A 27,228-nucleotide genomic window follows, 5' to 3' on the forward strand; every position below is an offset into this window, starting at 1 on the left:
AAGTCATAAAGACGTGTAATACTGGTCAGGAATATGGCGTAAAAACGTCATAAAGACGTCGTATTCGACTTATTAAGACGTCATAATCACGTCATTTTACGACGTTGATATGACGACGTGCGTTGGTGCAAATTCTTGACTTTAAGACGTCTTTTTACGACGTCAAAACGACGTGATACTCGTCGTAAAATAACGTCAATATGACGTCTTTTTACCCAGTTTTTGCTATCAGGGTAGGACCCGTAACAATAAAACATTCCTGTACTTGTTTAGGGGTTCATTTCAGGGAATATTTGCCAAGGGTATCGTTTTGTTTCGAATACTTGTTAAGGGTAGGGTTTCACACGCCAATACTTGTTAAGGGGTGCATTTTTAGAATATGGAAATTACGTGTTAAGGGTGCTTTTTGAGACCCCATGGTCGCGCATGGTATCCACTCGTGAATGGAAGTGGCCCCACGGGGCGTATACCCAGTTGTTGTGTGTCCGGACGATCAATTTTAGAAAGTCATTTGGAAAAATTTACAAGCGAAGTTTCATCAATTTTTAGTGCAAAATGTTACAAATATTATGCAGAACAAAATAGAAGATGATTCCTTCCATTGAATTTGTATTTTTAGTGTAATCCAAAGACGAAAAAGAAGGCTTCAAAAATATAAAGTGTCCGGACGCGCGTTTCCGTTTTACACCCTGGCGAAGGCATTTTCCGGAAAAGTAGCCAAAAAGCGACTAGTGAAGAGTCTACACACGTCGCTGGTTGCATGCAGCGCGCGACACAGGCGAGTCCACCACCGCATGCAATTTGCATAGTTACTGATCAGAGCACAGAGTTCCTCGGCACTTCATGTACAGAGAGAGCGGCAGTCAGGAATGAAATCCGAACATGCTTTTGCAGTCGCGTTGTTTATGACAGTTTTTTTTCTAAAAATAAATTATTAACTAAATGAATAGAATGACAGACAAAATCAAAATAAACAGATACTTATAATGGAAAGAAGTTTGATGGATTGATACACTTAGAAGCTGCCGAAAGATAGATATAGAAGACTGATAAATATATAGAGACAAGATAGACAGATCGATAGATAGATAGAAATAGAGAGAGAGAGAGAGAGAGAGAGGTGTATAGATAGATAGATAGAAAGAGAGAGAAAGAGGGAGAGATGGATGGATAGAGAGAGAGGGGGGGGGGGAGACAGAGAGGTCGATATATAGAGGGAGAGAGAGAAAGAGAGAGAGATGTTATAGATAGAAATATGGACGGACAAAGAGAAAGAGAGAAAAAAGACAGACAGATGCTAGAGAGGGAGAGAGATAGAGAATTTGAGAGACAGATAGATAGATGTTAGATAGATAGAAAGATAAAGAATGAGAGAGACAGAGAAGCCTATAGACAAATTAACAGATAGATAGATACATAGATAGATAGATATATAGAGAGAAATAGAGAAAGACAGACAGATCGAGATAGATAGATGAGAGATAGATAGAGGTTAGATAGATAAAGAGGGAGAGAGACAAAGAATATTAACAAATTAACAGATAGATAGATACTCTAGTTAAAAAATTGATAAATAGATAGAGAGAAATAGAGAAAGACAGACAGATGGATAGAGAGATAGATAGAGAATTTGAGAGATAGATAGATGTCAAATAGATCAAGAATGAGAGAGAATTAGAGCGACAAATTAACAGATAGATACTGTAGTTACATAGGTAGGTAGAGAGAGAGAAATAGAGAAAGACAGATGGATGGATAGATAGAGCTATAGAGAATTTGAGATAGATATATGTTAGATAAAGAATGAGAGAGACAGAGAAGATTATTAGATACTGCAATTACATAGATAGATAGAGATAGAATTTGAGAGATAGATATACAGTGCGTCCCAAAAAAAACTATACACTTTTGAAATGGCTGCCAAATAAAAAGTATATCACTTTGGGGGACAAGATCTATATACATGGAAAGCCAATACAGTCATCTTTCAAATGACACCAAAATGTTGGAAAACTATTCATGTTTGAGTGAGCACTACCCACTTAAACAAAGGGTATGAAAATTAGGGTGGGCAGGAATTAGCCTTTCGGTTTCTTTCAGTTTTTGAGAGGCGAGTCCCTTGGAACTTGCAAACTTGAGGGTGTTGTGATGAATTAATGGTCATTCATTATCAATTTAAATTGTTCGAGCAAATTTCATGAATTATCAAACTGAAATTCCATGCATGAGTGAGCGTCAATTGCAATCTTTAGTGCAGAATTTTAACTTTACAATGTGGGTCTCAGCAGTGTGTTCATTGGAGTTAGGAGAATAGGGGTAATATTGTACTTCGGTGGGTGAAGTAAGCTGATGGTAAAAGGGTCAACAGAACGTTTTGCCTCCCTCCTACAGGTCCGTCCCTCCCCTCCTGTTGAGATTGAGACTGATTGCTATTACATGTACGATTTAAGTGCAAAGCAGACTGTCAATTTGATAATAAATTCTGAAAATGTACCTATCGATCATTCAATCAACAATCTGATAGTAACTCAACTCAATCAATGTGATCAATCAAATATTCACCTTTTCAATAAATTATAAATAAAACATTCAGCTTTTTCAATAAATCATTTCATAAATCATCATAATTAGTCAAGTTTTTAATAATCATTCAATGGAAAAGAAAGATCCATCAACCATAAGTCACTTGGCATTTCAGTATTAAATCCATGAGAAAGAAAGGGGTGGAGGGCGGAGGTGCGTACATGACATGTAATTTGTAAAAGAAAAGTCTTACCCTATCTCACCCCTTGCATGTAACAGGTACCATCACATTACTCTGACTCTTATAAGCACACTTGCTAAGATCCACATAATAAACTAAAAATGTTACACTGAAATTGCAATTCCTGTTTATTCTTGCATTACATTTCAATTTAGTACCTCATGAAATCTGCTTAAGAAACCAAAACTGATCTCAATTCATCAGTTAACTTAACTTTGCAAGTTCCTGAGGACTCACCTAAATAAAAAAAAAAAAAAAAGCTGGAAGGCTAATTCCTGCTCACCCCAGCAAAGGCTAGTTTCACAGGAGGGGTGAAAGGGGTAGAGAGAGAGAGAGGCGGGGGTTAAGTGTTCTGTTGACCCATTACCCATCAACGTTCTTCCCCCACCTAAGTCCTATCCCTATTCTGACTTCCATGACACATTGCTGAGATCCATTTGAAAAGTGAAAAATTGTATTTCATGTTCACTCATGCATTAAATTTCAATCTATTAATTCTTAAAATTTGCTATAAAAACCTAAATTGATGATCATGATCATTGATTTATTAAAACACCCTCAACTTTGCAAGTTCCAAGGGACTCGCCTCTCAAAAACTGAAAGAAACTGGCAGGCTAATTCCTGCCCACCCTAATTTTCATACCCTTTGTTTAAGTGGGCAGTGCTCGGTCAAGCATGAATAATTTTCCAAACTTTTGGTGTCATTTGAAAGATGACTTTATTGGCTTTCCATATATGTAAGTCTTTTCCCCACAAAAAGATATACTTTTAATTTTGCAGCCAATTCAAAAGTGTATAGTTTTTTTTGGGACGCGCTGTATAGGCAGATAGATAGAAAGACAGACATCAGCAAATCGGCAAGGCAAATGATCAAGGCAAACATTCGTATTGAACCTGGAAAGTATAAGCTCAGCTGCATATATGTTCTGCGGATAACTTCGGTGCAGACTTTGGATCGCGCGCCCAGCTGATAATGTAAACAAACGTAGACGTAGACTCTTCATTAGTCGCTTTTTGGCTACTTTTCCGGAAAATGCCTTCGCCAGGGTGTAAAACGGAAACGCGCTGTCCGGACACCCGACCCCCCATCCTACAATTCTCCCCATATGGGCGGCTAAGGTCGGCTAAGGTCGTTTAGCTCAGTCGGCAGAACTTTAGTCCATGGATTAAAATGACGCGTTTTGAGCCCGGGTATAACTTTTATTATAAGATGGCTAAATAATTTGCAGCTTGCTGATTGGTCAAAGCGTACCACGTGATCATTCGCGAAAAGTGTCTATCCCTGCACGCCCGTGAGAATATCGCGCACCCAAATTGTCTAACCCACGGTGAGTGCAATTTCAAAATGTTTGATATTTGATTTAGATCTATTTCATAATTTCTTTCTCATATAAGGTGCTTAAAATTGCGATCGAAATTACTTAGCCATCTTATAAAAGGAATAACGCATTTTACCCGTCGTTTTTCAGCGATATGCAGTGCACTCGAGGTTTCTTCTTCGCATGCACACGTACTCCACACTCGCCTCCGGCTCGTGTGGAGTGCGCATGCTCAGAAGAAACCTCTCGTGCACTGCATATTCGCTAAACAACTCCGCGGAATGCGTTATTCTATAATAGTCCACCTTAGTGAATTCGGTACGTCCCTCTTGCATGAGTTGTGACTCGTACTCCAGAGCTACCAAGTCTCACGCATTATGCGTGAGACTCACGCATTTTGGACTCTTGTTCATCCCCTCAAATCTCTGTCTCACGCAACTATCACAGCCTATCCCCATATACTTTGTACACAATGTCTGTGATCTCACTCAGATTCACAGAAAATCTCACGCATAGCTGGTCTTTGAACTTTGCATCTCTGGTACTCGTCAAGGGGGGGGGGCGGGGGGGGGGGAAATCTCTCACAAAAGGTAGGGGGGACAAGGGTCTGGAAAATTTGACAAGCAAAAAAAAAGTCATCTCGTCCCAAAACGCACGTTTTAATTATTCCCATTTTGAGTTATATTATTAGCATCACCAAAGACCCAAAATAGTAGGGGGGGGGGACATTTGATATTGTGTCCCCCCTACTATTTTGAGTAGGGGGGACACGTCCCCGGGATTTCCGCCCATGGGGGGGAGCAGTCTGCCCCCCCCCCCTTAGGTACGCTAGTGTGTTCGAGGTTACAGATGAAGAGCCCCTATACTGTGTGGAGTCTAGGGCAGATCTCAGGTATAGTTTTTAAGAGCCGAAGTAAAAAAAAAAAAGAGTTTTTACTTAGGTAGTGTAATATAATGGGAGGGACGTCTAGCCTTTGGCTAAGGACTTTTTGTCCTGATTGCGACCGTTATTGCATAAGATTTAGCATACGCAATTTTATTTGCCATGCATATATCATTCTTCCAGTTCGTTAATTTGAATCCCCTGAAGTCTCTTCTTTTTTGTTGTCTCTTTTATTCAATTTTTAAGAAGTTAGCTTTTGGCTCATTCCATTCTACCTTCATTTCCCGTTTTAGGTTGCTATTTATCATCTTTTAATTTATTTTTCCTTTCTTATAATCATGCTAATTCGGGGTGATTTGTTCTTTCTCACGTATTCTTCTTTCCCTTTCCCGTTTTTCTTCCGCATTATGAAAGATTTCTGCCTAAATGAGACAGAAAATCGTGTACAACTCTTGAACACACGCACATGCAGGTCACGGAGTGACCCTGAGTGCAAACAGCTGACTGTGTTACAACTTAGGGGTGATACATTTTCACAATAGGGGGTGATCAAACTCACTGGAGGGACTTCGTAATTCTCTTATAACAAAGAAATGTGTACTACAGTACTCCTGTACATGCTCTGATGAAAATTATTTGAGTTTTACATTCATTTGAACGGGAGGAAAAGATTATTGTATAGCATAAATCATACTACCATTGTGACCCCTGCCTGGCCGATGGTTCAGGCATGACGATCCTGAGTGACGTCACCGATAGAGACCTCAAATGCCAGGAGAGCCTATTCGACAACTAACTTCATCTAAAAAACACGTATTGAAGATAACATCCGAATGGAGAAATGGCTTTCATTTTCCTGAAATATACATTCCATTCTTCAATAAATCTTTCACCCCGTCGTTAACTGCCCATTCATTCTCGAGCAATGGGGGAATGAATACAGAGTGTCTAAAAGTTTGTGTGAAAAAAGGTGCATTTTCCATAGAACTTCTGCCAAAAAGCAATGCGTAAGGGAAAGATCCGGGGGGGGGGGGGCACTCAGTATATAATGCATAGTGGTTATGTGCCGCGGAGGGCACCCGGTGGGGTCACTCACCCGCAGAGGGGGACGCATATGACCGTTACCACAAATGCAAGTAACCCCCTATTGCAGTCAATTTCAAGGACATTTTGTGAAATTTACCCCCCTATTTTCACGCAAAACAAGGACAAAATTGCGGTAAAATGGTACCTTGAAACACCCCTAATTATAATATTGTAAGGACACTTTTTGTCCATTTCGAAAACTTACCCCTATTTACCATATTTCAAGGACAGGGAATTTATACCCTTTCCTCATCATTAGAGGAAATTGCAACACAGGCGTCAGAGTGCTCAGTCCTTATAGATGACCAAGAGCCATGTCATACTGATACAATAATCCAAAAGAACTTTATTTTTCATGAAAAATACGAAAAGTACAATTCTTTGTAAAAATAAATGTAGAGTTGTCCACATAAAGATACAGAGCATGATGAGCGCGTAGTCTGCGGCTGGTGACTCGGCGACGGATTTTACTTCCCGTGATCGTTCTCCCCTTTTTCCTGACCCCCATTTCCATCAGATCGAGGACGGAGAGCACCCCTATTTTCACTACTTCGAGGAGTGTTCTGTCCGCGGACGTTCCGTGAAATTGACCCCTTTTCCCGCGATTTTGGTAACGGTCATGCGGTCCCCAAGTCATATTGAGTGACCCCACCGGGGGAGGGCATATCAATTTGTTGTGTACAAAAAACGCTCCTCTTAGAGGGCATAGAAATGGGACGTTTAACGCACAGTCACTAATACGCGCCGCTGTCTTCGCATCGTGCAGGCAGTCTACATGTATAGTGGCGGGCTGCTACATTGAGGCGCAGGGGTGTTCAACTTATATATCGTGAGCGCACTCAGCTGCGTGTTTTCACTTCTTCTCCTTTCTCTCCTTTTCTTGTCATTTTTCCTCGCATTACTAGTTTTCATAAATTTCCCTCTCACTTTCCTTGTTTTCTCACTCCCTTCAGTTTTGTAACTCTTCTTGATCACTTGCATTCATTGGCACACCCCCCGGTCAAAAATGGTACGGTCCTATCCAACATACACTCAAGTCGTCGCTGTACGAATAATGAAAACGTGCTAAATTCTTCACGCGCTGCGTTGCCTAGCTATGCGTGTGTACTGTGTACACACAATGCCATCGGCTGAACCCGCCAAACTATAGTGACCAATTATTGCAAAAGCTTTTGCAAATGTGAAAAGTGACAGAGGTTTTTTTTATCCAATCAAAATAATTCTTAGGTATTCACAATCTACAGCATTTTCTGCAAAATGTCTTTTTTTGATAGGGTCTATTGTGACGTATATATTTTTTTACAACAATGTGAAGTCGCACCAAACGTTTCGTTTCCCACACTTGCCCATTGGCTCATGTACAAATGGATTTCCAAAATCATCAAGAAAGGTTCCAAAAACCTCAAAAGTGACAGAACTTAATTTGACTAAAATTAAATGAAAATCATATCATGTTGAAGGTGAGAATCTGCTCTATTCTATTCTGTTTTGATAGATCACCTTGTTGAGGCGTTTGGGAGATATCTTAGCAAATCCGTCAAAAACGGCGTATTTTCTATTATTCTCCATAGGGAAATAATTAAACACGCTACGCACTGCAAAAAAGGAGCGCAAACAAATTGATATGGACCCCCATTTTTACACTCAAATTTCCGTTCCAAGGCATAGCATTTTTGCCTTGTTGAGAAAAAGAACACAGAAAGCCGCTCCAAGGCATAGCATTTTCTTCTTATCGAGAAAAAAGAAGAGAGAAATCAGCTCCAAAGCTTCGCATATTTTTCGTTACGCCGCTCCGATCGCGTTGAATGAGCTGCAATTTTGGTGAAAAGCGGCAGCAGAGCTCCCCGGCGGAGGCCGCGCTAGCGCATCGTGCACGCATGACCGTTCCGTAGGGAGGCATACGCGCTCACACGCTGGCGATCCGTTCCAAGGACCCCCGTTTTCACAAACATTTGTCGTTCCGAAGCCCGTTCCGAGGACCCTCCTTTTTACAATAAGCCCGCTCCAAGGCCCCCCTTTTTTGTCTCGCCCGCGGCACACCCCCACCACTTTTTTGGTCGAGTGCCCCCCCCCCATATCAATTTGTTGTGTACAAAAAACGCTCCTTTTATAAGGCATAGAAATGGGACGTTTAACGCACAGTCACTAATACGCGCCGCTATCTTCGCATCGTGCAGGCAGTCTACGTGTATAGTGGCGGGCTGCTACATTGCGGTGCAGGGGTGTTCAACTTACATATCGTGAGCGCACTCAGCTGCGTGTTTTCACTTCTTCTCCTTTCTCTCCTTTTCTTGTAATTTTTCCTCGCATTACTTGTTTTCATAAATTTCCCTCTCACTTTCCTTGTTTTCTCACTCCCTTCAGTTTTGTAACTCTTCTTGATCACTTGCATTCATTGGCACACCCCCCGGTCAAAAATGGTACGGTTCTATCCAACATACACTCAAGTCGTCGCTGTACGAATAGTGAAATTCTTCACGCGCTGCGTTGCCTAGCTATGCGTGTGTACTGTGTACTATACTGTGTACACACAATGCCATCGGCTGAACCCGCCAAACTATAGTGACCAAAATTGCAAAAGCTTTTGCAAATGTGAAAAGTGACAGAGGTTTTTTTTATCCAATCAAAATCATTCTTAGGTATTCGCAATCTACAGCATTTTCTGCAAAATGTCTTTTTTTGATAGGGTCTATTGTGACGTATATATTTTTTTACAACAATGTGAAGTCGCACCAAACGTTTCGTTTCCCGCACTTGCCCATTGGCTCATGTACAAATGGATTTCCAAAATCATCAAGAAAGGTTCCAAAAACCTCAAAAGTGACAGAACTTAATTTGACTAAAATTGAATGAAAATCATATCATGTTCAAGGTGAGAATCTGCTCTATTCTATTCTGTTTTGATAGATCACCTTGTTGACGCGTTTGGGAGATATCTTAGCAAATCCCTCAAAAACTGCGTATTTTCTATTATTCTCCATAGGGAAATAATTTAACACGCTACGCACTGCAAAAAAGGAGCGCAAACAAATTGATATGCCCCCCGGGGGAAAGATTAGCCCCAAAACACGAATAGATGAGTTAATCAAATGGGATGAATCATGAAAATCAGTGAAATATAGTTTCTCCTGTACTCATTACTGAATACCCCGACTTGATACGATTAATTTTCCCCCTCTCCATCAACTTTTAAGAAAAAGGGTGCATATTTTCATAAAAATATCATGTGTTATATCAACGGACGCCCGTGCGTACGAGCAGGAGGAAGTCATAATATTTAATCATAATGTTTTTAAAGTTATTTTTTCTTTCTTTCTCTTCCATTTTTCCCTTTCCTCTTTTTTCATTTTCTTTCCATTTTCATTTCTTTCTCCCATATTGATCGATCCTTTTCCCCTTCCCCCCCATCCCCCGCCTGTTACACGACTGTTTTGCATACAGCTAGTGACACTTCTTACAGCCCTTTCTTGCTTTAAAAAAAAATTGGGAGGGGGGCCGGGAGCGCGTTTCCGTTTTACACCCTGGCGAAGGCATTTTCCGGAAAAGAAGCCAAAAAGCGACTAGTGAAGAGTCTACAAACGTCGCTGGGTTGCATGCAGCGTGCGACACAGGCGAGTCCACCACCGCATGCAATTTGCACAGTTACTGATCAGAGCACAGAGTTCCTCGGCACTTCATGTACAGAGAGAGCGGCAGTCAGGAGTGAAATCCGAACATGCTTTTGCAGTCGCGTTGTTTATGATAGTTTTTTTTTCTAAAAATAAATTATTAACTAAATGAATAGAATGACAGACAAAATCAAAATAAACAGATACTTATAATGGAAAGACAAATTTAAGTTTGATGGATTGATACACTTAGAAGCTGCCGAAAGATAGATATAGAAGACTGATAAATAGATAGAGACAAGATAGACAGATAGATAGATAGAAATAGAGAGAGAGAGAGAGAGAGAGGTGGATAGATAGAAAGAGAGAGAAAGAGGGAGAGATGGATGGATAGATAGAGAGAGGGGGAGAGACAGAGAGGTCGATATATAGAGGGAGAGGGGGAGAGAGAGAAAGAGAGAGAGAAGGATATAGAGAGAAGGAGAGATGTTGTAGATAGAAATATGGACGGACAAAGAGAAAGAGAGAAAAAAGACAGACAGATGCTAGAGAAGGAGAGAGATAGAGAATTTGAGAGACAGATAGATAGATGTTAATAGATAGAAAGATAAAGAATGAGAGAGACAGATAATATAGACAAATTAACAGATAGATAGATACATAGATAGATAGAGAAAAATAGAGAAAGACAGACAGATGGATAGATAGAGATAGATAGATGTTAGATAGATAAAGAGGGAGAGAGACAAAGAATATTAACAGATAGATAAGTTAAAAAATAGATAGATAGAGAGAATAAGAGAAAGACAGACAGATGGATAGAGAGATAGATAGAGAATTTGAGAGATAGATATATGTCAGATTGAAGAATGAGAGAGTAGAGCGACAAATTAACAGATATAGATACTGTAGTTACATAGGTAGGTAGAGAGAGAGAAATAGAGAAAGACAGACAGATGGATGGATAGATAGAGAGAGATATAGAATTTGAGATAGATAGATGTTAGATAAAGAATGAGATAGACAGAGAAGATTATTAGATAGATAGATAGATACTGCAGTATTGAACCTGGAAAGTATAAGCTCAGCTGCGGATAACTTTGGTGCGGACTTTGGATCGCGCGCCCAGCTGATAATGTAAACAAACGTAGACGTAGACTCTTCACTAGTCGCTTTTTGGCTACTTTTCCGGAAAATGCCTTCGCCAGGGTGTAAAACGGAAACGCGCGGCCGGCGCGGGGGGGGGGGGGAATTACCATGCGTTGTCATGGATAGTGTACGTATAAGACCACCAGAGGGGATTGTTTATTTTCAATTCGTCCTCGTCCATTCACCGAATGGTCTACTTTAATTTAGTCTAATATGCAATTTCGTCTAAGGCAGAACGTTATAATTGGTACAATAGCCATTGAGTCCCGGTATTGCATGAGTCCATATTTGGTGTAATTGGACTTTGTGTTAAATTGTGCAAATTAATGAATGAATTAAGAGACGAAATTGTGATTAGATGGAGTGATGATTGGACCAAATGGTTGTTAGACGAAATGTTGACAGACGGAATGACATTAAATGTAAGTGGTAAGTGGATGAGTTGCCGGCACGGTAGACACTGTTTGCAAACTGCATGACCTTTGAAAGCCCCGCCCACTTCCGCACCCATCAATGTATGGGTAGCCATAGTGTTCCATAAATGTTTTCCTGTAAAAAAATATATTGGTCTCGTCATTTCACAATTAACCACATCTAAGTTTTGCGATATTTTTTTTTTTACATAGAATTCCCCTATTTTTTGCATAACGGATGAACAAACTTTATAAATAAACTTGGTTTAAACTTAGTTGAGGTTTCAGCCCATAATCTAATAATAACGGATTAAATAGTTGCATAGCTTTCCATACAACGCAACGTGTAGCTAGCTAGCTCTGATCAACAACATACTACCTAACAAAAAAGTTACAGCTGCTAACAATTAAGTAACTTGTTTATAGACGTACACAGTTTTAAAGAGAATACCTTACAGAGATATATCTCATCAAACAAAATGTCAGATATTGCTGCTGTTGTGCCAAAATGCTCGTTCAAAATAAATACGATGGAAATGCACACTTGCGGTGAGCCGTTACGGATTATCACCTCCGGCTATATCCCGATATCGTTGGGGACACGATCCTGGCGAAGCGCTCCTACGTCCGAAAGAACCTGGACCACCTTCGGAAAGACTGATGCTGGAACCGAGAGGGCATTATTACGACATGTATGGAGCCCTCCTCGTCAAACCAGATCACCCGAGAGCCCATTTTGCTTCTCTGATCATGCACAATGAAGGTTATAGTATACCGGTATGCATGGCCACGCAACACTTGCTTTGGCCAGATATGTAGGTATGTTGCAAAAAAAATAAATCTCAGAAATAAGATGTTTTCTTCATGGCATCATTTAGAGCTCATCAAGACCTTTAATTTAACACCTCATTTATCTCAATAGCCCCAGAAATAAGAAAGTTATTGCAGTTTTAAGGTCATATAAATCGCCTATTCAGTTCTTATGTATTCCTTTGTTTTTTAAGCCAAAAGTTGTGATCTTAACTGGGACCAAGGTGCACTAATAGAAAACAGCAATGCGCATGCATTTGAATATATAAGTGCCCCAAAACACTCCCAAAAATAACAGACGCCGCCGAAACAGGGACATAAAAACATCTTTATTCAAATTTCACCACAATATAGTTTTGTAGTAGCGACTGCCTTCGGGGCCCGGGTTCGGGCATTTCCGGGAGGCATCGTGAACAATCGGCGGGGTTTCCCCACTGATCTCTATAGAGATCAGTGGGTTTCCCGACCGGGGGTCGGATTGACACAGCGCGTACATGACTTTGAGCAAGACACATCTACTTACCAAGACGGCAAGAGAGCTGTGTTTTTTATACTACAAAGCCGGCAGAGCTAAGCTGCAGGTGAGTTTATTACTTATTTGCATAAACTTAGTACCCGCGCGGCTTCATTGGCGTCACGGACCGGACCTGTGACAATTTTGGGCCAACCCTAGCTAAGAAAAGTAAATTAGGTCGGGTCAAATCGGTAGGCCGGGTACAGGTAGCAGTGGGATTCTGCGACCGAGGGCATCCGGGCTGTATTTTTCCCTTCCGTTTTCCTTTTCTTTTTTCGGTTTCCTTTGACTGTCACTGTCTGTTCTCTTTTCATTTGTATTCTCTATTCTCTTTTCTACGGATTTCCTACTGTCTTTTTCTTGTGCCTTTGTTCGGTTGCCTTTTATTATTGATTTTACTCGAGATTGACTGCTTTATTTTTGTGCAGTGATTCGGGTCGATCGCGCGGTGAGCGTGCACCGCGAGTAGCGACCTCGTTCACATTGCCGCTGAGATTTAGGCAGTGGGGACTCGGGGTTCTTTCCCGGCAGCCACCGATATGTATAGCACCAAAATTAATAAATAAATATAAAAAAATAAAAATAAAAAAGAAACCATTTTTTTTGAGAGAGAGTGTGGAGTGATTGTGATTACTCGTATTGTAAGTTAGGGTGTATTTAGATTTAATTGCATTACTGTATTTTTGTATTGTAACCGGTGACTTGACCGGTTAACTACAGCCTGCCGTTGAGGCTGTCAAGTGCAGGTACCTGTGATTTTATCTTGAACTTGACAATAGTCTTACAATTCAGACTCTTGTGTACCGGTTATACACCGGTGTTATTGCAAGAGTTTATTTTGTTAAATATTTGCTGATTTACATTCGATGGGTAGGTTTATTATTAATTGAGATCAACACTGGGTTTTTTGTGAAATATACTCAGAGTTAGTCTGAATAATCAGACCCTTTGAGATTTATTTTAGGAAGTGAAAACATATCTATTTTTATCGGCCTAATTTAATTAATTTACACATTGTTTTGAGTTTGGAGTACGGTTAGTCTGTATTTTAGACTTGACCTTTTATAATTGATAGTCTGTGTGCCAGACTCGGTTTGACAAATTTTGCCGGGTTAGTCTGGGTTTCAGACTTATTGTTGTTTATACTGCTTTAATCAGCGGTTACTGTTTGGATAATTTTCTGATCTATAACTTAATAATTTGATATTAGGTTAGTTTATATTTCAGACCCTGTTGATCTAATTAAGTGATAGTCTGTATTTCAGACCCTGTCTTTTAATGAAATATATATATCTGATTGGCTGTAGTGATATATAATTTAGACAGAAGTCTTAGTTTTGCCACATTGACAGACAAGCTAGTCTTTATATCAGACCTGAGATTTGATTAACATAATCATTACCCTATTGGATATAATTTTTGGTTACCAATAAATATAGTTCATTGTTTAGGATAGTAATTACCAGGTACCGTGCACTCAATCAGATCAACGCCAGCTATTGACCTTCCAACGTTCGGCCGAGCAACCGTGATTTAATTACCTTCCGTAGGCTCTGCGCGTCGTTGGCGGCATTACATTAGCACTGAAAGATTTTTGGGAATCAATAAAATACAGCAATACTGAAAGATTTTGGAAATCTGAGAAGTGAACTACATTAATACTTGTAGGTTTTTTGGAAACAAATAGATAAAATACAATATTTTTAAAGGCTTTTTGGAGGATTTTGGATAAATAAAACAAAAGCTGAATAATACTGTATATTTATATAGGAATAAAGAAACCATACACATTGAGCTGCAATTGTAGCTGTGTATAATTAATTGGCTACCCTTCCTTTGTAAGGGTGTTTTTTATTGGTTTATTTCAATACATGGATGAGAATAATTCCAATCAGTTTGTTATTGAAATTAGGGGGAGGTTACGCCTTTTGCGATTTCTTTTGTTAGCGTACCGTGCCGGAGCGATCACAAGGGCGGAACTAATCCAAGTATTGTTGGATTTATTCTTTCCGCAATAGGAATTACTGATTAGTAATAAAGAGACATAATCAGATTATTTACTACAATGGCGGAGTCAGGCCGACTCTCGATTAATTCATGTTCCATGTTGGAACTTGCGGCTGTGCCTGGCATGACTGCCGCGGGTCTGGCGGTCATCGCCGAAGCCAGGTCACATTATGGGACCATTACACCCGACCTATTCGCGTCGGCCCCATTTCTCGGGGATATTCCGGTTGATGGCTTCGATTTCGCACCTCCATCCGTATCCACCGCCTCAGCAAGCGGTGCCACACCAGCGCGTCCCGCGGATAACTCAGCAGCATTCCAGTCTATGCCAGAGATGCATCCGATGGGGGCAAGCACACCCCGCTGCAACCAAATTCCGGATCCTTATCAGTTCGACTTCTATCCGCCTCCGGATTCTCACGGGAGCAGTGGGCGGGCGAACGCCTCCGGCGCCAAGGGAACTAATCCGCGCGCCAACGCCACACTAGGCCCGCGCCAAAGAAGGGATAATCCCTTTCCTGGGGACAGTTCCGGTCCCGCACCGGATTCCCAGATGCCTCAAGCGAATGCTGGGATAGACACACGCCCCGCAAGGGGTGTCTTTGCCCTATAGGGATATTCGAACTGTGCCCCACAGTGCACCGGTGATCGGGCTTAGGCCCCAGGTGGCCAATGCCATGGGCCGCCCTCGCACTGGTCTGTCTTTCCAAGTACTCCCCAAAGGTCTCTCATTTGATGGGAAGTCCCAGTGGGATCCGTTTTATAGGAAGTTTTCACTTCTCGCTGCTGATCGAGAATGGGATGGCCAAGAAAGCTTGGCTCAGCTGTGTTGGTGTCTGGAGGGCAAGGCCCTTGCCTATTATGATCGTATAGCAGCCCAGAGTCCGGGAATGGATTTCAATGTTGCCATCAGAAAGATGGCTGCTCGATTCAACTTCTCGGAGCTTCCTGAGTCGTCTCAATTAGAATACATGGGCGCCAAGCAGGGGGCAAACGAGACCCTGGAAGAGTGGGCGGACCGACTTCAAGAGTTGGCCAGCAGGGCTTTTCCGGGCAGCCCTGAAACCTTTCTCCAACAGCAGCTGGTATTGCGTATGTGCCAAGGTGCATATGACCGCAACGCGGGGTATCAAGCCCTGAATCACCGACCCAAGTCGGTGGAGTCCGCAGCGGATGCTATCCGGTGGGCCCAACACTCCCACACTGCGGTGTTCGGTCGCTCTAAACCCGCGAGGGCATCAGTAGCCCACATCGATGATCCTAGTGAATGGGTTGTAAAACAAGTCAACACCACGCCTACCATGCCGCGAAACAACCCATGGAAAACATTTGTCAAGCCCTCTGGGCCCAAGCCGGGCCAGTCGGGGCCAATAGGAATGGGTGAGGTCCTGCACCAAATGAACGGGTATGACGACCGCCTTGACACCCTATCAAAGGATGTGGCAAGGCTATGTGAAGCGTTTGAAGGAATGATGGCACGCCCTTCTGCTGAGCCCGGGGCATGTTATTAATGTGGGTCCCCCGGACATTATCAGAGAAATTGCCAGAAAAGAGGCCCCAGCAACAGCAAGCCTTCAGTTTCCCTTATTGAACTTGAGGAGGGAAACAAGATGGGGTCGGGGGAGATGGCCGAACCTCGACCCATGAGTCCCTTGGCCGAGTCGGACCAGGAGTAGGTGTTCCTACCCCAGCAGGTGACATGGGCGATGATGCAAACATCGAAGTGTCTTTATGGCACCCATCCCCAAAGGACCCGGTGATCCGGGCACTTGCTGACGGTTTAATAGACCTCTCGGCTGAGCTGGAATCTACGTTTCCGGTAGCACTGCCTAGCCCTACCCCCACTGAGGAGGCAGCAGTGAGCCCACCTGAGGAGGGGTTGGAGGTGGACCCCAGGGATATAGAGCCCGAGGATGTAGTGGTATGCCGCTTGGGGACAAACTCATTGACTTATGTGCCTGTTGTCATAGCTGGTCATGAACTAAAAGCGGTTGTTGATACTGCTGCTGAAGTGACTATTATTTCAGATAGAGTTTATGATAAGTTAGACCCCCCGCCTGCGCACAAGCGTTCAGTAACTTTGCTTGCTGCTGGCCGGGAGATGCGCATGGCTGGAGCCATTGTAGGTCCCATGTCTTTCCAATTAGGAAACTCTTGTTTTGAAGGAGATGCATACGTAGCTCCAATCGAGGATGATATGCTTTTGGGTGCAGATTTTCTGCACGCTAAAGGGGTGGTCCTTGACCTCAAGTCGGCCCGTCTGGAACTGGGGGAGGAGCAAATACCTCTCCAGTTTGGATCTGATTTGTCTGAGCACAAGGTGGCTCAGGTGAGAGTTAAATACCTAGTCATCGTTCCTCCAAACAAGGCCAAACGGGTCTCTGGAATCTTAGATCAGAAGTTAGACACCTTTGTGTTTGAACCAGTGCATACCCTGGAGGGGATTGCCCCTCAAACTTTGCATGATGCAGGGGCCACAGCTGAAATATATGTCATCAACTTGGCTGATTGCCCAGTCATAATAGATCCTGGTGATCTTCTTGGTGCAGCACAGGAAGTAGAGGTGGCCAAAGTTCCCTATGATCCCACTGAGGACGTGATACGCGCCTATCAGATTAAAACGGGGGGGGGGGGGGGGAGTGAGAAGCTCCCTAATCATCTTGAAGATCTTTTCACCCGTTCTTGTGAGGGATTATCATCTGCGCAAGGCAGCGAGCTTCTTAATCTGCTCGTATACCATGCAGACGCCTTTGCTAAGGATGAATTCGATCTAGGGAACTTTACCCTTATTGAGCACGGTATTGATACTGGCACTTCGCCTCCTATTAAACAAAGGATGAGGCGTACTCCCGTAGCATTTGCGGGTGAAGAAAAGGCACACCTAGCTAAGGTGGAGAATGCTGGTGTGATTCAACCCTCAATCTCTGAGTGGGCTTCTGCTCCCGTATTAGTACGGAAGAGGGATGGGGGAGTTCGATGGTGCATCGACTACCGGGCACTTAAATCGGTGACCCGGAAAGATGTTTATCCTCTGCCTAACATAGAGGAGTGCCTGGATACTTTGGCTGGGAATTCGTGGTTCTCCAAACTTGATGCCAATTCGGCATAATATCAGGTTAAGATCAAGCCGGAGGACCGTAAAAAGACGGCTTTTACTACTAAGTATGGGCTGTTCGAATTTGTCCGCATGGGCTTTGGCTTATGTAACGCACCAGCCACTTTCTCCCGGGCAATGAATTTAGTTCTTCGTGAGCTCAACTGGGATAGTGTTCTCGCTTTCCTGGATGACATTATTGTCCTCGGTAAAGACTTTGAGGATCACCTCGTCAATTTTTCGAGGGTACTGCAGAGGTTTCAAGAGTTTGGTCTCAAGCTCAAGCCTAAGAAATGTGTGTTGTTCCAAGCTCAGGTGGAATTCCTTGGGCGAACTGTGAGTAACAACCGGGTGGAGCTTAAGGAAGGCGACATTGAAGCGGTCCAACGCTGGCCGGTTCCTTGTACCACACGTCAGGTGGAGCAGTTTCTTGGACTGGTGAACTATCATCGGTCTTTTATTAAAGACTATGCCGCACTGGCAGTCCCCTTATACCAGATCACTGGTAAGAAACCCTTTCATTGGGGTTCTGAACAGCAGGCAGCTTTCGAAGCCAAAGATACGCCTGACTGCGGCCCCAGTTCTGGCTATGCCTAATGGGGACGATCCGTTCATCTTAGACACTGATGCATCGGATGAAGCCATTGGTGCAGAACTCTTGCAGCTGCAGGATGGTCAAGAACGCGTTATCTCCTACGGCAGCTTTGCTTTGACGCCTGAGCAGCATCGATATTGCGTCACTCGACGCGAGCTGTTGGCAGTTATGAGGTTTACCCTTCAATATCGGCACTATCTTTCGGGCCAATCATTTGTTGTCCGAACAGACCATAGTAGTCTCACCTGGTTACTTAAGTTCCGTTATCCTCAAGGCCAACTGGCTCGCTGGCTAGAAGAACTCAGCCAGTATTGTATGAAGGTTGAACATCAGCCTGGGAAAAAACATGGAATTGCCGATGCTTCATCACGGATACCTTTAGATGAAAAGGTTTGCGAAGGGTTTCAGGTCGCTACAGACCTGGATCGACTTCCTTGTGGAGGACAGATGCCTGCTGGTGTCCATCTAGATCTGGAGACAGATATGAGAGGTCTCATAGATCTTGAGACAGATCTAAGTGATCTCATAGATCTCGATACAGATCTTGGTGATCTCATAGATCTCTCAACAGTTCTCGAACCAGTCCCACCGGTTATTCTGAATCAGAGTATACAAGCCGGTGATACTTCTGCGATTTCATTAGAGAATGAACTGAAGGCGGAACCAGAGGACGTACTTGTCTGCCGCCTTAATACCAGTTCCATGGCCTTTATACCTATGCCATCGGGAGGCCTATCCGGAGACTTCGGATATGAAGACTTGGAGTTTCCTCTAAGCCTGTCCAAGACTGTAGAGCAGGAGCGGAGCTGTGCGCTTAGCCCAGAAACTCCCGGGTCCGCTCCAAGAAATCTGGATGCAATAGTTCCCCAGGAGAAGTGGTTTGCTAAGTGCAGTGAAACAGTTTTGAAGCTGTTAAGTCTAGATGACTCCTTCATACAGCTAAAATCCTGTAAGCCAGGATCAGCCCATACTGGTGTCGCCAATATGAACTTGTCCTGCTGCATCACAGCAGGAATCCCTTCGCGAAGGGGATGGCCAGTGGCTCTGCCTGACACCCGGCAGAGGAGGCTATGGGATCCTGGAATTAGCAGATTTCCAAAGATGAAATCCTTGGGAACACCTGACTCGAATCAGGGATCGCTTCGGAGATAGATTGACTCCAAGGATCACCGTGAATAGTTCGGGAATTCCAGAGCAATGCTACAAGACGTTGTGATCCGGTCATTGGGACCACCGCTTATCTACATAGAGGGTTTGGTTTTTGGATTTTCGCGGTGAATGTCTCAGTAAATTCTCCCTTTTCTGAAGGATTGTCTGGGTAGGTGTGAACTCCTCACCAACACGGTAGGAAGGAAGATGATCCTGCAGGTACGGGACTCTATGAATCCCGCCACATTCTGGGAATGGTGGGCGTGAGTCCCTAGAAGTGGATTCAATTGCATTGCACAATATCGCAGCGCATACCCTGAATGTTACCCCGGGAGAACCGGCTCGATTCGGTTCTAGTGAATCCCAGGAAGATGGGGTACTCAGAATACCGGATGAGTGTCTCCTATTGGAGACTGACTCCCCATACTTGCCGGTTCATGGCCTCCAGGGGCTAGACTCCCATTGTATATTGGGGCGGCCCTGCAGACGGGGTATATACTTCGTCACAACCCGGGACGCCTTTTGGCTGTGCTTCCCGGGAGCCTGGCAATAGGCCGGGATGTATCCAGGGTGCTTTTCCCAGTGATATAACTACTGATGTGAGTGTTCCCTGGGTTTTTCCTTCAGGAGGCCTGACCTTCTGGAAGGTTTGTTATTCTAGCAAGGTTTTACTTGCTTGACCCCATTTTGGGGGAGTATTTGGGCTTTGCCTATGATGTTTTTAGTTTAGGCCACTTTTTTTTGTATTGGGAGATTGTTTTCGGCTTCCAAATTTAATGTTTTAGTGGCCAGGTTATATTTGTTTTTTATGTTTGGTTACCCCATGTTTAGGGGGTGGGTTTTGTTTATAAAAAAAAAAAAATTATTTTTGAGCTCTCGGTGTAAATTTCTGGGAATCATTACTGGCGGGGCCAGTCAGTCGCTACTTTTTTTTAAAATTGGGTGGCTGAATTTTGTCCACATTTTTAATTATTTTGGAAATATGACCAAAATTTTTTAAAATGGGGGGGCCTGTAGTAGCGACTGCCTTCGGGGCCCGGGTTCGAGCATTTCCGACCTGGGGTCGGATGGACACAGCGAAGCACATGACTGAGCAAGACACATCTACTTACCAAGAGAGCTGTGTTTTTTATACTACAAAGCCGGCAGAGCTAAGCTGCAGGTGAGTTTATTACTTATTTGCATAAACTTAGTACCCGCGCGGCTTCAGTTTAAATGTTGCTCTATCGGGAAGAATACATTTTAGAGTGGGATGATACCTGTAAATGTGAATAGTAAGAGGTTGAAAGCGAGGCCAAAGTTCCAGTAGCATACAGAGTCGCAAGATCACCAAGTGAGAATTTTTTTCAAGTCTATACAGCTGCCATAAACATTCAACTACATAAAAACAATGATGCCATGGGGAATAACCTTTCCTTGCACATGCAAAAACAATACAAAGCAATGCCCTCACAGTCGCCCTGCAATTCTAGCCAGCACACTCAATGCCTCATTCAGAATGCACCTAGAGGGCGCTTTTGCAACATACCTAAGATATGCCGTTGATTTTGGACTTGTTGAACCAGTTTCTCCAGAAACAGAAATTAATCTTCAGTGCCCTTGCGGATTGGTGAGGTCTTTTGTAGAGTATGATGACAAAAGGAAAACTTCTGGAAGAGCGAGATTTCTGAGTTCCCCTGCTTTTGCTATTAGAACAGGTAACTGAAACTGGAAAGTTTTAATAGCAGCCTGTTGTGATAAGAAAATTTAATGGACATGGTTGAATTTGAAAGTACTTGACATTTCCACAGACAGTGGAATCAGATCAGAGTCTTTAGATCAATTATATATATATATTTATCTATTACCAGCTTCAGCTTCTTGAGCACTGTAAAAACTATAACTAGCCTAGTAGAAATCTGTAGACAATGTAGGCCTACATCTGGGCCTACATGATGTTCCATTAATTCATTATCATCATTATGACAATGACAAAATCTGAATCGTATACTGTCAAGCCTCAATTTTACTCACCAAGTTTATTACAAAGAAATTCAAACCTGCAAACCAAGCTTTTATCACCAGACACCAACAAGCATTGTCATCCTCTGTTAATTTACTTAGGTCTTGAAAGTTGAAGTCGATTCTGTTCTGTTTTAGCCTGTTCCATTCTAGTTTGTTTTAGAAGGGATTTTTGTATACAACCAACTCCAAGTGAGATTGTTGAAATAATGATGTTCATTCTTCAACTTCCCTCAGATATAAAGTTGAATGTACCAAACTATGGTGAAGTAACAATTGACATCAGCTACGGGGGTGCCTTCTATGCCTTAGTCTCTGCAGACCAACTTGGTCTTGACCTCGGAAAATCTTCTTTCCAAAGCATCCAGGCAGCTGGAACAGCTGTTACCATGGCAACCAAGGATGCAGTGATCCTGGAACATCCAGACAGCCCAAACCTCGCCTTCCTTTATGGGACTATCATCACAGATGGAGAGGATACTTGGAGCGAGGAGCCAACGACCAATATTTGTAATTTTGCTGATTCTCAGGTTAGCTGATTTTTAATAAGCTATGATGTCATATCCTCTCTCGCCTATGTTTCTGAATTGTTTAATTCTTTTCTAATTCACTGTCTCCCTGAGTCTAGTAAGAATAACAGATGAATGAATGATGATCTTTTTAGATCATTAGTTTCTCTCCTGTAATTTTTAATTCTTAAAGAAAAAAAATGGATGTATTTTTATAATTTCATATAATATGGTACAAATTATATGAAAATCGTAAGATTCCATCATTGTTTTATTTGTAGCATATTCCTTTGTAGTACTGTTTCATAGAAATAAAGTATAATAGAAATATTCCATAACTTTGCTTTATCTCGTAAATGGGAGAACTTTTAGTTTAATGGAATTACTAATTAATTTGAATTGTAGAGCATGATCGGTTAAGGGTTCACATTGAGGTGAAATTTTTTTTTTAGGTACTTCTATCAAATTTGCTTTTAAAATAATCTTTGATATCTCAGGTTTCAAAAAACTTAGTTTCATGAAGATTGATGATTCCGAAAGTACCGGAATAGTCCATTTTATTCATGGGGGTGCTGCTACCTCTCATCACGGACGGACATTTCTACTCAAATTAAATTCACTCTAGTTTTATTGTTTTTAAAGTTACTCTAATTTGGTTTGGATGTTCTTGCACTCTGAACATTACTCTATTATCAGACATAATATAGTAGAAAAAAAATATTGGGAAGTAATTTTTTTTGGTAGGTGTTAACATTTCCATTTTGAAATTTCCGTCTGTGATGGAAAAAAAGATGAAAAGTTTTTTTATTCTTTATCAGAATAGAAATAAAAAATAAAAAGGTGTAGAGGTATCTCTCTAAACACTGTACATCATTTTATTTGAACACAGCTGAAATCCATACATTTTATCCATATCATAATCTCAATCAAAAATGATCATGGACGGACATTAATTTCATCACGGACGGACAAAGTTAATTCACTCAAATTCAATTCACTCTAGTTTTATTGTTTTCAAAGTTACTCCAATTTTTTTTTAATGGTCTTGCACTCTGAACATTAATCTATCATCAAACATAAATTAATAAGAAAAAAATATGGGAAGTAAACTTTCCTTGTCTATGTTAACATTTCTGTCCGTCCGTGATGAAATTGATGTCCGTCCGGGATCATTTTTATTAGAATAATGTCTATGGATTCAGCTTTTTATTCTTTATCAGAATAGAAACACCAATAAAATCACTGGACACTGTATATCATTTTATTTGAACATAGCTAAAATCCATACATTTTATGCATACAATAAATCAATCAAAAATGATCACGGACGGACATTAATTTCATCATGGACGGAAGAGTGAAATACTTGTGGAAAGATTCATATGCAAATGAGAAACTTTGCTGAGCAGATTATGAATTTAATTTTAGCTTCTAATTGCAGTGAGAAGTGGCTCTGAGAATTATTCAGAACTCAAATGGAGTAACTACCTACAACTCGTCACATTTTTTTGGTGATATCTTTGTTTGGCCGTTATTGGGGCTATATTTTTGTCAGGAAAAATTGTTAAACATTATTGGAATGCAGATAGGGTTGGAAAGCTACATGTACATCTATACGCCAAAAAAACAGGAAATAAAATATGGCAAGAACAAGTTCAAAGCTGTAGATTTCATCAATTCAAGCTTGCAGAAATGATGGAGAAGAAGTAGAATACAATGCATAATATGATATTAGCAGAAAATTCAATTTTTTTCATGTACAAACCTATGAATTCACAATGCTTCTAACAGAACATGACATCACAGTCTTGAGGCTTGTGAAAATTACATGAATACCTTTTTTTTCTTTTTCAAGTCCATTATGGAGCTAATTTTAAGCAAATCGCTTAATATCTGGTAAACTGTGAAAATGCATAAAGCTTGCACTGCAGTGTTTAAAAGTTTTAATAAGCTTTGGATTGATATATCAATTTCAATTTTGGATTCGGTCAGGGCCTAAATACATGAGGGCTGTTGATATTATGGCGTGTCTAAACTTTGATATGTGCAAAAGATGGATTTAAAGAGAGCCCCCGACAAGTGTTGATCCAACAAACAAGCAGAAGGATCAGCGACCTGTTGATCTTTTCGATTTAGATTTTTTACCTTAAAAAACCCTCTTTGCTCTTGGAAAATTAATGCCTAAAAATCATCATGATCATAAAAATACTTGTATCAACATGATCATTGATTTGGAACCTAGTATTCTACAATTTAAAAAGACAATACTCTTAATTTGACAAGAACTGTGTTAAGAGCAATCGTATGTCTAGATTATAATGTGCGTCTAGCATAGAAAACAAGTTGCTATACATCTTAAATCAAGTTGCAGCAACTTGATTGTGCAACTGATAATGTTTAATAATATTAAGATATGTACAAATCATCAATACAATAGCATTTGTTCCCCCAAGAAAGTATTAAGAACTTCTTACAGGGTACTTCCAATGTATTTTGATTGTGTCCGTCCGTGATGTCCGTCCGAGATGTCCGTCCGTGATGGAAAATATTTGCAATTCTCTAAGAAGTTTGATATTGGTTAAGAATTCAATATGCTGAACATAGAAGCTAACATACCCGAGTGTTAGTTGCATTAACAATTATTGGTCCATGTCAAGCTGTTTAGATAGAAACAATAAAAATGTACAAAAATTCTAAAAACCACATTTCTATCATGTCCGTCCGTGATATGGCACATTTAGTGGATACCTATGTTTGTAGGTAACCAAGGCAACAAACTTTTTTCATCATTCAGCATACTTTGTCCTACCCTTCACTACAAAACACAAAGGAACCTTGTTCATATTATTCCTAATTTGTTACAAGCCTTCAAAACTTTCAAAATCTATCATATGTCCGTCCGTGATGAACCGATCACGCTCTGTAATACATGTTCATAAGTTCAGGCTTTCTCAATACCATCTTGTATCAAATTAATATGAGCAAGGATTGGTACAAAATTTGCCAAATTTTTATCAGTTTTTGTCTCACCTGCGAAGCAGAGTGAGACTATAGGCGCCGCTTTTCCGACGGCGGTGGCGTCAACATCAAATCTTAACCTGAGGTTAAGTTTTTGAAATGACGTCATAACTTAGAAAGTATATGGACCTAGTTAATAAAACTTGGCCATAAGGTTAATCAAGTATTACTGAACATCCTATTAGAGTTTCATGTCACATGACCAAGGTCAAAGGTCATTTAGGGTCAATGAACTTAGACCATGTTGGAGGAATCAACGTCGAAATCTTAACCTGCGGTTAAGTTTTTGAAATGTCATCATAACTTAGAAAATATATGGACCTAGTTCATGAAACTTGGACATAAGTTAATCAAGTATCACTGAACATCCTGCATTAGTTTCACGTCACATGATCTAGGTCAAAGGTCATTTAGGGTCAATGAACTTTGGCCGAATTGGGGATATCTGTTTAATTCCCATCATAACTTTGAAAGTTTATGGATCTAATTCATGAAACTTGGACATAATAGTAATCAAGCATCACTGAACATTTTGTGCAAGTTTCAGGTCTCATAATTAAGGTCAAAGGTCATTTAGGGTCAATGAACTTTGGCCGAATCGGGGGTATCTGTTGAATTACCATAACTTTGAAAGTTTATTGGTCTAGTTCATTAAACTTGGACATTAGAGTAATCAAGTATCACTGAACATCCTGTGCGCGTTTCAGGTCACATGACCAAGGTCAAAGGTCAATGAACTTTGGCCGAATTGGGTGTATCTGTTGAATTACCATCATAACTTTGAAATTTCATCTGATTCATGAAACTTGTACATAAGAGTAATCAAGTATCACTGAACATCCTGTTCGAGTTTCAGGTCACATGATCAAGGTCATGTAAGGTCAATGAACTTTGGCCATGTTGGGTTTTTTTGTTGAATAACCATCATATCTCTGTAAGTTTATTGGTCTAGTTCATAAAAGGTGGACATAAGAGTAACCATGTATCACTGAACATCTTGTGCGAGTTAGAGTAGTATTCAAAGTCAGCACTGCTGCTATATTGAACCACGTGATGCAGGTGAGACGGCCAGAGGCATTCCACTTGTTCGATATATTTTGGTTATTTTTTTTGGGGGGGAGAATTAAAATTAAAACATGTAATATTTGTGTTGATCATGTTTTATCATATATTATTGTTGTAAACTAAATTTTATTTAGGTGAAGTTAATATGGTGTCACATTATGGAACAAACTAGTAGCGCAACGTTTCAACTGCTACAGGCTAGTCTATGTTAAAGGCAATGCGACTTGCAGGTAGCAGTCGAAATGTTGCAATACCAGTTTGCTCTATTGTGTGACAACGGATTAACTTTTCAGCTATTTCTCCTACCACGATGATCAAATTTTTCTGTATTTTTTACTAAATTGTACTTTTCCCCAACAGATTGACAAATCCCCCTGTGGGTCAGGTGTCACTGCCCGCATCGCTCTTCAGCTTCATAAAGGACTGATAGATTTGGACCAGACTAGATCCTTTAGGAGTGGGGTCACAGGAACAACATTCACAGGAAAAGCAGTGGAAAAGACTAAGGTGAGCCGCTTTGACGCAGTTGTGGTTGAAATATCAGGAAAAGGGCACTACGTAGGAGAAAGCACCTTTATATGTGAAGACGATGATGAATTGGGAAAAGGATTTGTTTCGATAGAGCACTTTTTAGAGGACTCAAAATAATCAAGTGAAATAAAAACATTTGTCCATCTTATTGAGGACAGGTTCCGGTTTTTGTCTCACCTGCAAAGCAGAGTGAGACTAAAGGCAGCGCTTTTCTGATGGCGATGGCGGCTGCGTCAACATCAAATTTATGAAATGACATCATCAACTTAAAAAGTATATGGACCCAGTTCATGAATCTTTTACATAAGGTTAATCAAGTATTAGTGAACATCCTGCCTGAGTTTCAGGTCTTATGACCAAGGTCAAAGGTCATGTAGGTTCAATGAACTTAGACCATGTTGGGGAATCAACATCAGAATATTAAACGGAGGTTAAGTTTTGGAAATTTCATAAATTCGAAAGTGGACCTAGTTCATGAAACTTGGACATAAGGTTAAATCAAGTATTACTGAACATCCTGCCTGAGTCAATGATCAAGGTCAAAGGTCATTTAGGGTCAATGAACTTTTACCAAGGTCGGGGTATTTGTTGAATTACCATAACTTTGAAAGTTTGTGAAGCTGATTCATATAATCTGAACATGAGAGTAATCAAGTATCACTGAACATCCTGTGCGAGTTTTAGGTCAAATGACAAAGGTAATACAGTCAATG

General features: G+C 41.2%; 1 protein-coding gene across 1 annotated transcript; it reads left to right on the forward strand.

Annotated features, from left to right (window-relative positions):
- The first annotated feature begins 2,708 nt into the window (after positions 1 to 2,708).
- On the forward strand, positions 2,709 to 26,818 carry LOC121415427 (trans-L-3-hydroxyproline dehydratase-like). Its single transcript, XM_041608631.1, has 4 exons — positions 2,709 to 2,736; positions 4,012 to 4,092; positions 21,630 to 21,922; positions 26,345 to 26,818. Exons 1-4 carry the CDS (start codon positions 2,709 to 2,711, stop codon positions 26,630 to 26,632), a joined length of 690 nt encoding a protein of 229 aa, XP_041464565.1. The 3' UTR covers positions 26,633 to 26,818.
- Positions 26,819 to 27,228: the final 410 nt, after the last annotated feature.

The sequence above is a fragment of the Lytechinus variegatus genome, chromosome 5, assembly GCF_018143015.1.
Source record: "Lytechinus variegatus isolate NC3 chromosome 5, Lvar_3.0, whole genome shotgun sequence".
In the NCBI taxonomy this organism is placed as follows: domain Eukaryota; kingdom Metazoa; phylum Echinodermata; class Echinoidea; order Temnopleuroida; family Toxopneustidae; genus Lytechinus; species Lytechinus variegatus.